Source organism: Heptranchias perlo, chromosome 1, assembly GCF_035084215.1.
Source record: "Heptranchias perlo isolate sHepPer1 chromosome 1, sHepPer1.hap1, whole genome shotgun sequence".
NCBI classification, from domain to species: domain Eukaryota; kingdom Metazoa; phylum Chordata; class Chondrichthyes; order Hexanchiformes; family Hexanchidae; genus Heptranchias; species Heptranchias perlo.
This window is the reverse complement of record NC_090325.1, coordinates 36459427-36473364: the sequence shown is the minus strand read 5'-3', so window position 1 is coordinate 36473364 and position 13938 is coordinate 36459427. Positions and strand designations below refer to the sequence as shown.

Genomic DNA, 13938 nt, shown 5'->3' with positions numbered 1-13938 from the left:
CCCCCAAAATGTTCATTGCGGGAAACTGGGCATTGGCAGTGCCTTGAAGGTCAGGAGGAGTTGGTCATTGCCTGGCACTTATGTGGTATGAATGTTACCTGCCACTTGTCAGCCCAAGTCTGGATGTTATCCACGTCTTGCCGTAGGCTGAAATGGGTTGCGTCATTATCCGAGGAGTTGTGAATGGAGCTGTGTATTGTAGAATCGGCAGTGACCAGCCCACTCCCGACCGTAGGATGGAGGGAAGCAGCTGCACATGGTTGGGACAAGGGATAGAGCTTGGCAAGAGGGAAGTTAAAGGAGACCCAGTGGTGTTGGATGACTTCTCACGTACCATGTCCAAACAGTGCAAGGCAGCAGTAAACAAAATGAGCAGGAATGTGGGTTATATTGGCAAATTAGTTGAGTTCAAATCCCTAGAAGTCATGCTGAGGCTCTGGTCAGGCAGCAGCTGGAGAACTGCATACAGTTCTAGTCGCTGCGACATAAGGGGGCCATTACAGCATGGAGCCAATACAGAGGAGAACAATGAGGCTAATACCTTGTGTTAGAAAGATGAGCTATGAGGAACATCTAGGTAAGCTGGACTCTTCAGCCTCAAAAAGAATGTCTTTGACAGGATCTTACAGACTATGCATAAGATATGGGATGAGGAAGGTAAAGCTAGAACTATACTTTCAGGACAGTAGGATAGGAGAAACAGGTTCACGATTTTGAAGGACAAGTTTAGGGCAGGTGGAAGAAAGTACTTTACACAAAGGCTCATTAGCTGCTGCAATGGGTTGCCAGGAATGGTATTTGACACCAGAACGCAGTGCTCATTTACGAAACAGCTAGATGCTGTAAAGGGGAAATAGTAGGGTTGGTATTCTGAAAGGATGAAATCAAATCGACCAAAGGGGCCTTTTAAAAAAAATCTACCCTGCAATCTATAGCCTTGTACACCAAGGGTCTTCAAAGTCTACAGGTTGATTGCTGTGCTGTACATATTTAAATTGCATGAATAATACAGCTTTCATCTCTCTGCATTTATGACCAAAAACCAGGTAAAATGGTACAGGTAACGTCTTTGTTGTGGCTAACTTGTAGCCTCTGTTAATTTGATGGTGGCACACAATCACAAAATGCACAGCTGAAAATACAACCACACAGTACATTGCAAAGGAGTGGGCTTTATAAACAAGTTAGCGTTGAAATCTGCCAACAACATGGATGCTTTCAAACGAGACCACCAAGTCGGTTGCATTTTCAATGGCTATAAACATTTTATCCCAAATGTGAGTTGTGCTAAAATGGTAGTGCGGCAGCCCTGTGATTGAGATAAGATGAACTTAATGGGGATTCTGCTTTTTTAAAAAAAGCTCTCTGTCTGTACAACCCACTGGCTTCAGTGACTGGTACCTTTTGGGTTTTGCCTTTGCTTGAGTGCTGGAAGGTTGCCCATTGATGTCATGGAAACACTTGAATCACTAAGAATGATTCATGTCTCTGCTTTCCTCCCATCCTCCCCCACACATGCAGGAATAGGTTTTTTTTTAACCCTTGCAGTATTTGGAATCAATACTCATTCCAAATATATTTGGCATTAAAGTTTCTGTTCCCCTTTTTCTCCTTTTATATCTCTCAACGATGTACATCCGTCTGCTTGATGTGGGGTGGGGTTCAGAGAAAGAGAACAGGACAGTTTGTAGTGTGTGCTTCTGCACGATTGCCACCAACACAGCTTTGTGATGAGGGCAGAGCTGGTCTTTTCAGCAATCTCCTTCCCCGCTCCCCCACCCTGATCAGTGGAGTACTCTACTCTTACAGTGCCCCATCCAGCTGCTTATTTCAGAATTGGTGAAGCTTGCCGCACAAAGCCAGTTGAGTCTGAGTGTTGATGGAAACTGCGTTTCAAACTCGTCTACCTCAGCCTTTGAGGGGGATTCAGTGCTTCTGTGTCTACTGCTCAATGATAGATGTGACCACGAGTGGCTTTTACCATCAGCTGCTTATTATTTGCACTAATATGAAAAAGATCCCCAAATCAAAGAAAAGGACAATACAAACAAGTGAGAGCTTCAATAAAATCAGGGAAGAAAAAAAAGCACAGCCTTCACAGTCCTTACTGCACAACATTTGTGCCAAAGAGGTTTCAGTTCCTGTTTATTCAGCATGGTAAAAGTATAAACAATATGCTACACAGGGAGAGATTTACTGGTTAAAAATGCAATTAGCTAATTTTCAAAAAAAAAATTTAAATACTGTTTTACTACAGTAGATATTAATGCTATTTTATGCCAATCTAATATGCACTGGACATACAATTTCACTGTGATCAGCTGCAGATTGTTTTTCTGTACCGATGAAGTGTTGACATTGTAAAAACGGTTAACCTTCTGTGAATGTCCTATTGCTTCAGTTTACAACAGAAACACATAAAAGATTTAACAAGTAAGATGGCATTTCAAAAACCACATTTTGTCTTCATGGACTTTAAATCTCTTTTCAGATTCTTAAAGTCTATTCACAGGCTATTAAACCCGTTAGCTTTGTGAAAGTGCTCAGTATATTTGAACTCTTTGTTTTGGCCACTCCTACAAAAAGGCCATCTCCTGCTTGACATTCACTGTTCTGCTGAAGGGCCCCACAAAACATGAATTTATCTTTGTCTTCCAGATGCTGACTTTCCTGCAGTGCATTTTCTGGTTTTACATTGTTTTCAAGATTTTTAATAAATGGATCTTCTGTTATCATTACAACTAATGACCTGAACACACCATAATAAAAAAAAGTTCCTGACTGCTGACATAAAACTTCCAGACATGATTATAATAAATTAAAACATTTATAGCATAATTCAGAGCATCCTATTTATATATCATTATAAAATCTGTCAATCATTTATGTACTTTTAACTATCACACTTCAGATGTCACGCATTGTTTAATGCAAATTCCTGTGCCACATGTGGTGGAGGCGTTGGAGAGTATAAAGAAATAAAGGCAATCTTTTGGTGTGTACACATGTCCAGCAACACATGATACCAAAGCCACACTGTCACAGCCTCTTAGCTCTGTATAGAGTCATAGAGTTATACAGCACGGATAGAGGCCCTTCGGCCCATCGTGTCCGCGCCGGCCATCAGCCCTGTCTACTCTAATCCCATATTCCAGCATTTGGTCCGTAGCCTTGTATGCTATGGCATTTCAAGTGCTCATCCAAATGCTTCTTGAATGTTGTGAGGGTTCCTGCCTCCACAACCCTTTCAGGCAGTGAGTTCCAGACTCCAACCACCCTCTGGGTGAAAAAGTTCTTTCTCAAATCTCCTCTAAACCTCCCGCCTTTTACCTTGAATCTATGTCCCCTTGTTATAGAACCCTCAACGAAGGGAAAAAGCTCCTTAGTATCCATCCTATCTGTGCCCCTCATAATTTTGTACACCTCAATCATGTCCCCCCTCAGCCTCCTCTGCTCCAAGGAAAACAAACCCAATCTTCCCAGTCTCTCTTCATAGCTGAAGCGCTCCAGCCCTGGTAACATCCTGGTGAATCTCCTCTGCACCCTCTCCAAAGCGATCACATCCTTCCTGTAGTGTGGCGACCAGAACTGCACACAGTACTCCAGCTGTGGCCTAACCAGTGTTTTATACAGCTCCATCATAACCTCCTTGCTCTTATATTCTATGCCTCGGCTAATAAAGGCAAGTATCCCATATGCCTTCTTTACCACCTTATCTACCTGTTCCGCCGCCTTCAGGGATCTGTGAACTTGCACACCAAGATCCCTCTGACCCTCTGTCTTGCCTAGGGTCCTCCCATTCATCCATCAGTTAGACTTTGTAGCCTTAAAAGGGACACACAACTAAACTTTAGCAGTAGAATAATAACACGGGGGTAGAAATTCTGCTTCTGTGCTCCCCAGACCGCAATTGCCCCTCCATTAAATGAATGGGTGAACAAATGTGGCTGGCCATATTTCTAATTTCTACTCCATTGTGTTTTACATGGTACGATGTAAATAGCACACCCTCTAATTCACCGTGAACAGCACTGTGAGAGATTCGGTAGTAATAGTGCAAAAGCCTTACATATGCGCACACTTTTTGTCTGTCACACTTCAGACATCTGTCGCAATTCAGACACCATACATTGTGCTACACAAACTTCTGTGCTACACCCACAAAAGCTAACAAAGGCAGTCATTGCAATTAACCTATGAATGAACTCACCCAGTGTTTACTTAACATCAATTACATTTTTCTTTGTTCTTGTGGGCTGCGTTACCAAGGCCACATTTACTGCCCTTTCCTAGTTGCTCTGAGAAAGTGGTGGTGGACCTTCTTGAACCGCTGCAATTCTTATGGCAAAGGTGCTCCCACAATAATGTTAGGTAGGGAATTCCAGGATATCAACCCAGTGACAATGAAGGAACAGTGATATATATCCAAGACAAGATGGTGTGTGACTTGATGATAATGTCCCTACGACATTGCTGCCATGTCCTACATAGTGGTAGAAGTTGCAGGGGAGGTGTTGTTATATTAACTTTGGTAAGTTGCTGCAGTGCATCCTGTAGATTGTACCCACTGCAGTCATAGTATGGTGGTGATGGAGATGTTCATCATGAGTTGATTGACAGGTGTGCTAGTCAAGCGAATTGTTTGATTTTTCTAGCATTAAAAAGACACATGCTTAAACTTTAGCAGCAAAATAATACATTATGTTTTACATGTTAGAATGTTCTTGTCTTTATAAAACATTATATCCTTTTATTGTGAGCAGTGCCACATGGGAGATTACATACAAGAGCCATAGGAGTTTATAGCATAGGAGGAGGCTAATTGGGCCATTTTGTCTGTGCCAGTTCTTTGCTCGAGCAATCCAAAACTAACCTGCTGTACCCCCATAGCCCTATATGTTCATCTGCTTCAATTAATTATCCACCTTTCCCTTAAAAGATACTATGGTCTCTGCCTCAACTACTCCCTGTGGCAAAGCATTCCATGTTTTAACAACTCTCTGTGTAAAGAAATTTCTCCTGATCTGTCCCCACTCACTTAGTGACAATTTTAAATTAATAACCCCATGGCCAGCCAGAGGAAATATTCTATTCATATTCTGTTCTCATACTCTATTCACTCTATTGAAATCCACTGTAATTTTATAAATCTCTATTAACTCTCTGCTCTGGTGGAAATAATCTCAGTACTTCAAGTCTTTCCTCCTTAGCTTCTCATCCTGGTATCGTCTTGGCGAATCTTTGACTTTAATGTTCTTTCTATAATGGGCTGCCCAAAGTTGCAGTCATGCTCTCACTACACCATTACCATTGGCTTTTAAAAATCTATATTTATCTCTTTTCTATTGCACTCTAAGCCCTAAAATGCTGCTGGTTTCCTTCATGATTTCACCTACCTGCGCTCTCACTTTCAACGAATTATGTATGTGCATCCATAGGTTTTTCAGTTCCTTCACACCCTTTAATGTCTCTCTTTTGAGTGTATACTTCCCCAATTTTCTCTCCCAAAATGCATTACTTCACATTCCTCCACATTAAATTGTACCTGCCACCTGTCTGCTCATTGATTTAACCTGCCTCTATCCTCCTGAAGTCTTTTACAGTCTTTTTAACTGTTTGCCAAACCTCTCACTTTTGTTTTATCAATAAATATCATGCTCCCTATGCTCAAGCCCAAATCCTAGCATCACCCATAATGCCTTGTTTCCTGTGCATTAACTAACTTTCTAATGTGCTGCTACGTTTCGTCTTACACAATAAGTCTGAATATTTGGTCTAAGCCTCCTATGATACACCTTATGAAAATCTACAAATACTCTGCACCTACTGCACTCCATTTATTGATCCAATTCATCAAAATACTCTTTAAATTTGTCAAACACAACCCATGCTTAACAAATCTGCACTGGCTCTCCTCAGCTTTGGCATTGCTAAATGCTTACTAATTTGATCAGCAGTTATAGATTCTAAAAGTTTGCCCAAAACTGGTTATGTGGTTTATTCTTCTCTCTTTTACTCCCTTCTTGAACAGATTTGCAATATTATAAAAACAGTGGCTTAGACTTTCCTCTCCCGCCTCTCCCCCCGCCCCCCCCCCCCTCCATCCCCACCCCCACCACTGACTTTTTCTGGAAAGATCTGCTGTAGGGGCAGAGAAATGCTGCGGGAAGAGCTCCGCCACTTCTGGCCTCCATTTGCCTTCTGCGGCCTCCAAAGATTTGCAGCCTCTCAATGTTGCTAACGTGATGGCTGTTAGATGGGGCTCTGAATTTTTTTTGCACTTGGGCCTGTCTAGGTGCTCACTAAATGTGGTCTTGCACAGGCTGAAGAGAAAGTCCCATCATTTTTTGCAGGGAGTAAAGTGCGGGCTGCTTACATCTTCACACCGCAGCAGGCCTCAGAGGCATGCTTATACCCAAGCTCCACTTTCATTTCAGGGGGTCTGCCTGGCGCAGGCCAGGAGATACCCTCCTGGGTTTAAATGATCCCGATGCTGGAAGATCATCTGGGCTCCAAGGCACATCTCCTTGATGGGCAGAAGTCCCATCAACCCAAGAGATGCGCCCCAGTCAATGGGGTGATGGGTGGGGGGGGTGCGGGCAGCAAAAAGTCTAGACCAGTATGTCTAGTGTGAATTTTCTGACTGTCGCACTTTTCTTTCTGTCATACTCAAATTTCTTTTACACCTCAAAATGAATATAAAGAAACAAAAATGTACAAAGTCACGGAGACATTGAAAATACCTTAATTGACACAGGAGAAAGGATGTCTGTAATCCCTGACTGAATCCACCTTGAATCCATACTTGGGGGCAGGGACAGAAAAAATGTGCAGCCTAAGAACAATTAATTGCTGACCTCACCCAGTGTTTATTTAACTGCAGTTAGACTTTGTGACTGTAGCAGCAGAATAATGCATTGTGGATTATATAATTGTGTAATGCTCCTATCCTGATAAAGTAGTGTGTCATCCAATTTACCGTCACACATCTCCATTTCCTGAATGTAAAATTGTCTTCCATGGTCATTGGTGTGTTCTGGTATTAAAAAAAAAGTCTAGAAAAATAAAGGCAGTTGTTTTTAATGTAAACAGAAACTTTCCGGTAAAGGAAAATAACCAGTCAGAATGTCTGCAGTCTCCTACTTGAACTTCAGCCTGAAAATAACTAGTTTTGTGGCCATATAGGAACACAAATTCATGTTAGCAGACGAATAATAAATACAGTGTGCATTACACGACACAATAAAACATCATACAGTGAGCCTTTGGGGATCTGCTCATAGTATAAATAATTCATAGAAATTTCAGAATGGAAGGAAGCCATTTTGCGGTCTTGCTTGTGCCAGTGATAGCTCCACATTGGAACAACCTGGTTTAATTCCATTTCCCATCACAACCATAGAAGGCAGTAATTTAATTTAATTTCATGGATCACATAATGGGGACTAACTACTTGAGTTTTGTTGACACTTAGTGATTGTGACCGCAGTAAAATTATTCAGTTTGTATATAACAACCTTGTATCTGATTTCTACCACCCATTATTCTGTTGTTTTTAGTGGGTGGTGTAATAATACTATTTTGTAACATTTATCATGTTATTACAGGACTGTGCTTCCTCGTTTACTATGCTTAACCTTAACCAGTGATCATATAGCCAGTTCACAGCTTTTTTTTAAAAAAGTGTCTACTGTAAAGGTCTTGCAGATTTAAAGTATCAGCAAATAACGTGAATTTTGTGACCTACTGTTTGAGAGAAATTATCTTGGGTAAGCAGTAAGGTATCAAAATAAACAGAGCAGAAAACTAGAAAAGAATAGCTGATCGGATTGACATTATCATATTTGGACCACCAGACTGTACATAATTTTTTGGCGAACCTTGTGTAGTAGATGTGTGCTCTAGATTAGGCTAGTTTATTGCTGTGCCTGGTAAGACATAATCTCTAGCAAAATAAATCTGCCTCTTTGAACAACAACTTGCATTTGATGTAGAAAAATGCCCTAAAGTGCTTCACAGAGGTGTAATCAGACAAAAATGGAGGTATTAGAAGGGGTGACCAAAAGCTTGGTTGAGGTTTAGGAATAGAATTCCAGAGCATTGAGCCTGTACGGTTAAAGGTACGGCCAGCAATGGTGGGGTGGAGGGGATGCAGAAGCGGCCAGAGTCAGAGGAACAAAGAGGTTGGAGAGGGTTGGAGGAGTCTGGAAGTGACCAAGGCATGGATGATGGTTTCAGCAGTAGATGGGCTGAGTGCCAGGCAGAGGCAGGCAATGTTACAGAGGTGGAAATAGGCAGTCTGTGATGGAGAGGATTTTGGGTTGGAAGTGCAGCTTGGGATCGAATAGAACACAAAGATTTCGAACAGTCTGCTTGATGTTGGTTGACGGATAAACTCCCCTGCTCTTCTTCGAAATAGTGCCATGGGATCTTTTATGTCCACCTGAGAGGACCTTGGTTTATTGTCTCATCCGAAAGATAGCACCTCCGACGGTACAGCACTCCCTCAGTACTGCACTGGAGTGTCAGCCTAGGTCTCTGGAGTGAAACTTGAACCCATGACCTTCTGATTCAGAGATGTGAGTGGTACCACTGAGCCATAGCTGATGCCTTTAGTAAACTAAGGGTGACGTTCCATTACCAGTCTGCAACCAGTACCCATAGAGTGCGAGGCGCGGGTGACATAGTGGTGCTGCAATTCTTCTGCTCAGGAGCTCCACTCATTGGCTGCTTAAATTTATGTTAGAAGTGAGTGGGCAAAGTGTGCCCTTTCCTAATGTTTAAAACATTCAAATTTTAAGAATAAAATCTTTTAAACTTGGCTTCACAGCAGACTAGAGTTATACTACTCCCTGTCTGAAGTGCAAGCAGTGTGAGCTACATAATGGAGGTGGTTGCATACCTTTTGCTCTCAGTGTGCTCACATAGTTGAAAATGATATCCTCAGTTGCTAACTAGGTAAATACTCAGTTAACCACTGTAAAATAAGTTTTCTAAAAAAAAGCCTCCTTCTACACAATGAATGCTGGAAGTGCACAGCAGTCAGTCAGCAACTGAAAGTGAAATGATAGGTCCTATTTCAGGTGAGAATCTTTCTTCAGTTGAAATAAAGAGTTCCACACCAGATATTGACCCATTTTTATTTTTCAGATGCTGACAGACATGCTGGGCATTTTATGATTTTATTTCAGATTTCCATTGTTTGCAGTTTGTCTTTTGATCTCACTTTGTTTCAACTCTTCTGTGAATCCTGGTTGTTGTTCTTCCTGGAAGTCAGTGAGCCACTATACACTTCTGTGAATGTCACCACAGCACTGCTACAAACTGTCATTAATGTTCTCCTCACAGCACTCGCTCTCCTCCACAGCAGCATTGTAACGGTAGGGGTGACGGATTCAATTTTTCACTTTAGAATAACTGTTAATATACTTAATATAAAATAATGAATGTGGTGGAGGGAGTTACAAGGTCATAATTCAATCTTTTAAGGTTCTACTGACTTTCATAAACCACTCAATCTATGTTCTTGCAGTTTGGCAGCTGAATTGCTCGATTCTGAATTACAGCTTTGTTGCAGCCCTGCTCCATTATTCTGTATGTTATGTGCGGATTCTCACACATGCAGATTTTCTTTGCCAATTTTATGTCTCGTATCTGATATTGATTCTGCTGTTGTACTTTCAGTGTCTGTGAGGAAGTTTCAAATTTAGTGCATTATTCAAACCTAATCATGGCTTCAATATTTATTTTGTTATACTACTCCTAAGAGCGAGGGAAGCCCAGTAGGCAAAAACCTTAGTAAAGTATACAAATCACCACAGAAGCATGAAGAAAAAATATTTCCCTGGGGTACTTTCCATAATTCATGGACATTTTCCATTGATTGTGTTGTGGAGCTGTCCTCTCACCAATGAAAGTGATAGTTATGTCTTCCTCTTCTCATTCATTTTTAAGTTTTATCCCACTCTAAGACCTTGTCCTAACTATTTCCCTGTCCTAACTATTTTCCACATTCACCCGAGGAAGGAGGAAGCCTCCGAAAGCTTGTGAATTTCAAATAAAATTGTTGGACTATAACTTGGTGTTGTAAAATTGTTTATAACTATTTCCCAGCTGAGAGAGCAAGCAGGCATACCTATTTACTAAGATCATTATAACTGGTTGCAAGGAAGTCTTGTCAGACTTCTTTCACCTGTGCTCTCTGCAATAATGTGTCTTTTTGTCAGCCTGGCTGAGCCTTGTACCCCAACAAGCAAGGATTTACAATGTGCATATTTGTCTTTATCCCCAGGACGCAGCATAACCAATGCACTGTACCTCAGATTGTCAAAATAGAGTAGACATGGAGCTTTTCAGATAAATCAGTAAGCAACTGCACTACCCATCGTGGAACTGAGCTGTTCGCACCAGGTTTAGTCCCTGTGCTGTTACCCAGTCTGAGTTTGAGTAACAGTAAGAGTGCTACATTTGGTCTCATCACCACTGTGCCAGGGGAAATAGCAGTCAGGACTCCTGCTCCTGATCACTATCTCGTGGCTCCTGGAAAGTGCATTAGGGTGGATGTTATGGTAGGACATAAATGGCAAAGCTGCGATGCACCCCATAACTGTCAAATAGCCTGCAGATTAGGACCAGAGGTGTCGTATCTCTTCAGTCCTCATTCCGTCCTGGAAAACCTGCTGTGTGATGATCATCGTTGGTGACATCAGAGGAGCATTTCCTTTTTCACCAGACGTTATCCCCCAGGCCATTAGCCACGGTGGAAATAGAAACGTGATTTCTCTTTTTTTTTAAGCTTATTTTTTTAAACACAGGATGTTGTTTGAAGGATTGAGAGAGTTAATTACTTTACATTGAAAACACTTTCTGCCAACATCCCAATAAACTTAACCTTTTTAATGCATCATACAGTACTTCGGCTGTCATAGAATCATACAGCACAGGGGAGGCCATTTGGCCCATCGTACCTGTGTTGGCTCTTTGAAAGAGCTTTCCAATTGGTCCCATACCCTGCTTTTTCCCCATAGCCCTGCATTTTTTCCCCTTCAAGTATTTATCCAATTCCCTTTTGGAAGTTACTATTGAATCTGCTTCCACCACCCTTTCAGGCAGTTCATTCCGGATCATAACAACTCGCTGCACTGTGTTTTAAAAAAACCCTCCTCATCTTCCATCTCGTTCTTTTGCCAATTACCTTATATCTGTGTCCCCTGGTTACCAATCCTCCTGCCAGTGGAAACAGTTTCTCCCTATTGGTTCTATCAAAACCCCTCATAATTTTGAACACCTCTATTAAATCTCCCCATAACCTTCTCTGCTCTAAGGAGAATATTCCCAGCTTCTCTAGTCAAAGGTCATGCACTCAAATGTCTCACTTACAGAGGACTATCCATATATAGGTAAGGTCCAGTGCTCTTATGCAGTATCCCAGACTAGTCAGCATTATGATTGGCAAAAAGCAGTGTATCAGAGCCATCAACAGCAGTGCAATGTTAGGAGGGAGATTTATGATCAAAAAGAGTCTATGAACCAAGTTACGCATAGGATGCTGTTTTTTTTTAATAAGTGAGTCACCTCAAAACATTTTTACATTTTTAAACTAAGCCTCACTCCAAAATAAGTGACGGGCCTGCCAAGCGTAAGTTGAAATGTTGGCTCTGACGAAATGCCCTCATTAAAGTCATTTCTGTTAAGCAGTAGATAATTTTATATAAATGTCTTTGTTTTGCAGGCAAAGCGGACAGAGCATCATTCCCCTTTGGGAGGGACTCAAACCTGCAGGGGTGTCAGGTCAGTAACATGTTCCACTTCCTCAATGAAAGAAGCATTTAAATTATGTCAGCTCTTTCCTCTGATGCATGTTTGTGCCTGTCATTTGTGTTCAAAGCAAACGAGGAGACTTTAAGTAGAAAAGTAGGTTGTGTCTTATGTCAAAGGCTCCCCCCCCCACCCAAAACAAGGCACATTAGTGGAACTAATATACTTAAACGTGTTAGGCTATTTCTTCTTTTTAAGGAACAATTTTCTAATTAGAGGACAGTTGTGACACTTAGGCAATTGTTACACTGTAGTTACTGGTTTGAGACTGAGGTGGGGATTTTAATTCCCCAGTGGGAAAGCGGCCTAACAAGCAGCCTGTCCGGGAGTGGCAACGGGAGGCTCAGCTGGTTTTAACAGCCCGGTTAACATGCCGCTAGCAGACCTCCCGACCAAATCGGCCGGGAAATCGTCAGGAAGTGGCGGAAAGTTGGCCACTCACCGGGCCCAGGGTGATCGGCATGGAGAGGTGGAGATGGGATGTGAGGTCAGTGCTTTGCGAAAGTGGGATGGGGGTGTGGAAGGAAGTCTGGGCAAGAGAGGCCGATGCCTTGTGGAAATTCCCAATTTGTTTCAGATGATATAAAGCCAGCTAGCACAATTCCATATTGATATAATGCAGCTGGAAGCAACCCCAAAGTAAACTTGCTGGATTCACCAGATTTGACCGACGGGAAGACTGCTGGAAACCTTGGTGTGGAAATACTGTTAAAAGATTCAAAGCAGAAAAATGGGCTTGAATGTACAGCCCTAGTGAGAATGCTGTAAACTAGCAAAGATTTTTTTAAAAATTGGTGACCTTATCAGAGCTTATCTACGTTTTACTAAAATACATGATGCTTTTCATGCCAGTACCTGATTTATACCTGGCATTTTCAGGTTCTGGTGAATCTAATTTCTGGATATGAATCTTTACTGATCTCACTGATTTTGCCAAACATTAGTACCCCTTTTGTTTGCAACGGGGGTAAGGTGTGTGCTGGCAGGGTAGTTAAATATTAATCTTTAGAGGAAAAAGTTTTTCAATGCAGTGTTACGCTATTTAGGTTTACAGTAACTTGTGCCTAAATTAAAGTAAATTGGTCAATGTGACAAGTTAAGTGTACTTGCCAATATTTCAGAGACCAAAACTCAGAGCTTCCATGGAAGGGTGAAACGGTGGGAACTGGTGGGTGGGAAACCCAGTGTTCAGGCAGTTACAATTGTGTTTCTGAGACCTAAATTAGGAAAAACAGCAAAGTCTGTATACCTGTAAATGTCACACAGCAGCCCACCTTTGATCCAGGGGGATGTTATATTTAATTTAGTGAGGGTGAAGAGTGGTCAATATGTGAAATGGACTTCTGGATTGGCTATTGGAGGCACAATCCTCGGAATTATAAAACTGGCGACACAGGGCCCTTTTGCCCATTGTCCATGTCCCTTGAAATTCTTTCTTTTCAAATACTTATCTAATTTCATTTCAAATTATGTTGTAGTTTCTGCCTCAATAGTCACTTGTGATAAGCATTCCATGTCCTAATAATTCTGTGTGAAAAAAAATTTCCTCTAATTTCTCCCTTCATTGTTCTCGTGATCATCCTCTGTCTATGAACCCTTGCTACTGATTTGCCAACCAGAAGAAACAGCTTTCATCATGTACCCTCTGAAAGTCAATGAGATCCCCCGTTAACCCTCTCTGTTCACTTGAGAAGAGCCCTAAATTTTCAAGCCTATCTTTTTTTTATTCGTTCATGGGATGTGGGTGTCGCTGGCAAGGGCCAGCATTTATTGCCCATCCCTAATTGCCCTTGAGAAGCCTATCTTAATAACTATAACTAATTATTCCTGATAATCTAGTAAGTTTTTGCTCTACACTTTCCATGGTTCTAATATTCCTATAATGGGTTGCTTATACCATTGAAATCCATGGAAAGTAATATCGGGTGTAAAACCAGTGGCTGATCCGATCCTGCCAGGTGCATTAGTTTAAAAATACCTCTGTGTATCTGCACCCCCAAATCTTTTTCTTCCTCAACTCAGTTAGGAATCATCATTTACTTCCTTTTCCTGTTCTTTTTCCCAGTAAATACTACACATTTCTCTGCAATGAACTGCATTCACCAACTATCTGTCCATTTT

General features: G+C 41.5%; 1 protein-coding gene across 10 annotated transcripts in view; it reads left to right on the top strand.

Annotated features, from left to right (window-relative positions):
* The window catches only part of LOC137321323 (transcription factor 4-like), a 534628-nt gene that overhangs the window by 267034 nt on the left and 253656 nt on the right, over window positions 1-13938 (top strand). For all 10 annotated transcript variants that reach the window (XM_067983744.1, XM_067983725.1, XM_067983754.1 and 7 more), the window contains one exon: window positions 11732-11790. In XM_067983744.1, coding sequence (XP_067839845.1) covers window positions 11732-11790 — 59 coding nt within the window. The remainder of the gene's footprint in view (window positions 1-11731; window positions 11791-13938) is intronic.